Source organism: Polistes dominula, unplaced genomic scaffold, assembly GCF_049000335.1.
Source record: "Polistes dominula isolate Pdom_NZ unplaced genomic scaffold, Pdom_raw_medaka contig_31, whole genome shotgun sequence".
Classification (NCBI taxonomy): domain Eukaryota; kingdom Metazoa; phylum Arthropoda; class Insecta; order Hymenoptera; family Vespidae; genus Polistes; species Polistes dominula.
The window spans coordinates 4,338,708-4,341,262 of record NW_028300925.1 but is presented as its reverse complement, the minus strand read 5'-3'; the positions used below and the strand labels follow the sequence as shown (position 1 = coordinate 4,341,262).

The 2,555-nt window shown below is 35.9% G+C and overlaps 1 protein-coding gene across 1 annotated transcript; it reads left to right on the top strand.

Annotated features, from left to right (window-relative positions):
* Positions 1-1,153: 1,153 nt before the first annotated feature.
* On the top strand, positions 1,154-1,896 carry LOC107072266 (mitochondrial import inner membrane translocase subunit Tim17-A). The gene is made up of 2 exons (XM_089170957.1): positions 1,154-1,246; positions 1,426-1,896. The coding sequence occupies exons 1-2, from the start codon at positions 1,154-1,156 to the stop codon at positions 1,894-1,896; spliced, it is 564 nt and encodes a 187-aa protein (XP_089027083.1).
* The last annotated feature ends 659 nt before the right edge of the window (positions 1,897-2,555 follow it).

The following is a 2,555-nucleotide window of genomic DNA, read 5'->3' as shown; positions in this document are numbered from 1 at the left end:
ATTCATTATTTCACATATTTTTTTGTATCGGTTTTGTTTGAAGTTTGTTATTTTCATTGTTCTACCGAAAGTGTTTAGTTAAAATGACAATCTATGTTTACGAAGATAGATATTAATTGGATATAAAATGTAATAATTTGGTAGAGAAACACGCGACAGATGCAAGAACATGTGTTTCTGAAAGGCGTGAAACGTGTGTTCTATCGTGATTACTATAGCGTGTAGTACTAGTATGACGGTATATAACGTATGTATATACATACGATCGATTTATATTCGGTTTGTCATCGGATCCATCGTCCAAAGCGAAACTCCACGCTTATTTCTCGTATTACAAACGGTGGCGAGCACAGTGAGTTAGATAATCATCGTATAATAGCAAAGGAATAATAAATTCCAGAGACTAGGACAAAGAAGAAGAGGGAGGGGGGGGAATCAGGAGCAGAAGGATGGGGTAGGAGGCGAATTTTATTCGGTAAGGGAAAGAGAGAAAGAGAGAGAGAGAGAGAGAGCGTAAAAGAGGAAAAACGCCTGCGGCTTTTGCTAGGGGACCAATATGGGCACCTTAAACCAACGCGAAGGCACCCTCATATAAAAACCACCCTCTGCCGTATCTAACCAACCTCTTCCACCCCCGATGATGTTTATTATTCACTTAGGATGCTCACGTTCTCTCTATTTATCCCCCGCAGAGGCAGATCAAGAATCGTGTTACCCTTTCTAATGGTCCGACGATTAAATACTTTACTTTATCTTCTTCTTCTCCTTTGTATTATTATTATTATTATTATTATCATTATTATTATTATTTTATTATTTTCATGGTTTTTAGTCGGGTTAATTAGTTCATTGGCAGTTTAATATTTTAGATACTCTCAAAAATGTTCATACAATTACATAGTTCATTTTTTTATTCCAAGTTTTGTGATAACGCATCCAAGTGTACGAACTTGTCGTTAGATTGACAAAATCGAATCGCGAGATCGAGAGGTGACACGTTTTTTTTAAGGTTATTTTATATTTATTTTGACCATTATTATTATTAGGATTATCAATTGCATATCATTCGGAGATCATGGCTCGATTTCTCGTGTTTCCTTGAAGAAATTAAGATCGAAACGTTTTGTAACATAAAAGTAGTTGATAGAAAAAGATGGAATATACGCGAGAACCTTGTCCTTGGAGAGTAATCGACGATTGCGGGGGTGCATTTGCTATGGGCTTGATAGGAGGCTCACTTTTTCAAGTAAATTCATGACCCATCTCATTAATTATATTAGTTTTATCAGAAATGTCTTTTTTTGTTTTTCTTAACAACTTGCATTGAACGAAAATAGAATAAATGTAAAAAGTACTAATGTTATATTGTTGATAGTTAAAAGGGGAAAAAAAAAGAAAAAGCTATAAAGGAAACAAAATTTTCAGAGCTTTATCGGTTTCCGTAACGCTCCATCAGGCTTTCGAAGACGACTTTACGGTGGTTTGACTGCGGTTAAGACACGAGGACCTCAAGTGGCTGGTAACTTCGCAGTATGGGGTGGCCTATTCTCGGCGTTCGAGTGTACGCTGATTCGTTGTCGTTCGAAGGAAGACCCATGGAACTCGATAATGAGCGGAGCTTTGACTGGTGGCATTTTAGCAGCAAGAACTGGCATACCATCGATGTTAGGTAGCGCAACATTTGGCGGCTTCTTATTGGCAGTGATAGAAGGTGTTGGTATAATGGTTACCCGCCTTCAAGCGGATTTCTTTGCTCAACATAACAGCATATACGAATTAGAACAAGTGCCAACCGGCAAGAGATATGTTTATACGGGAAATGTATCAAACGTTGAAAGACAATCGAATAATGTACCAACTAATTTAGAACTCGAGCGAATCGCCAAAATTTGGTAAAGTTTTTTTAATTTTTATATCTATTTTTATTAACAATCACGTCATTTTGTATATTTTAATACTTTGTAATTTCTTTATTTATTTAATATTTCATCTTTTATTGAAATAGTCTCTTTCTTTTGTATGCATTTATATCAATTGTCATTAAGAAATATGTATATAGAAAAAGCTAGGGTGTTTATTCTATTCGTCTTATTGTGATCGTTGTTATCGTTGTCATCTACGTCGTCCTCGTCGTCAATTTTCTTGTCTACAGATTCTCAGAGCAAAAGGAAAAATCATCAAATCGAAGCAAGTGGATGGAACTAAAATCGTTTATTGCAAGATTTTAATGATTGTTTTGACAGCGGTTCCCCATTTTCAAAATCCCCAGTTGATGGACAAGCTTGTAGTTACACACGAAATCTTCATTGTTGCTGTAGACCGATTGGTATCAATATTTACAATTGAGGCCTTTTAAGCTAAGGATTAACCGATCCTACCAACCCTTTTCCATATAGTTGGAAAAGATTGAAAACGGGAACTTTAACGAGCATTGAAGTTTATCTTTTCTTGGAGAGACCACCATCAAATTGTCCGATTGTCAAATTGTCACTTTGCTCACGTGCTTATATATGTGTATAATATATACATGTACACATCTTTTTCCATTTCATTCG

Excerpts from the sequence above, each read along its gene's own strand:
- LOC107072266 (XM_089170957.1), top strand. The coding sequence starts at position 1,154 with ATGGAATATACGCGAGAACCTTGTCCTTGGAGAGTAATCGACGATTGC. Across the intron at positions 1,247-1,425 it reads TAGGAGGCTCACTTTTTCAA|AGCTTTATCGGTTTCCGTAA; the intron begins GTAAATTCATGA and ends CAAAATTTTCAG.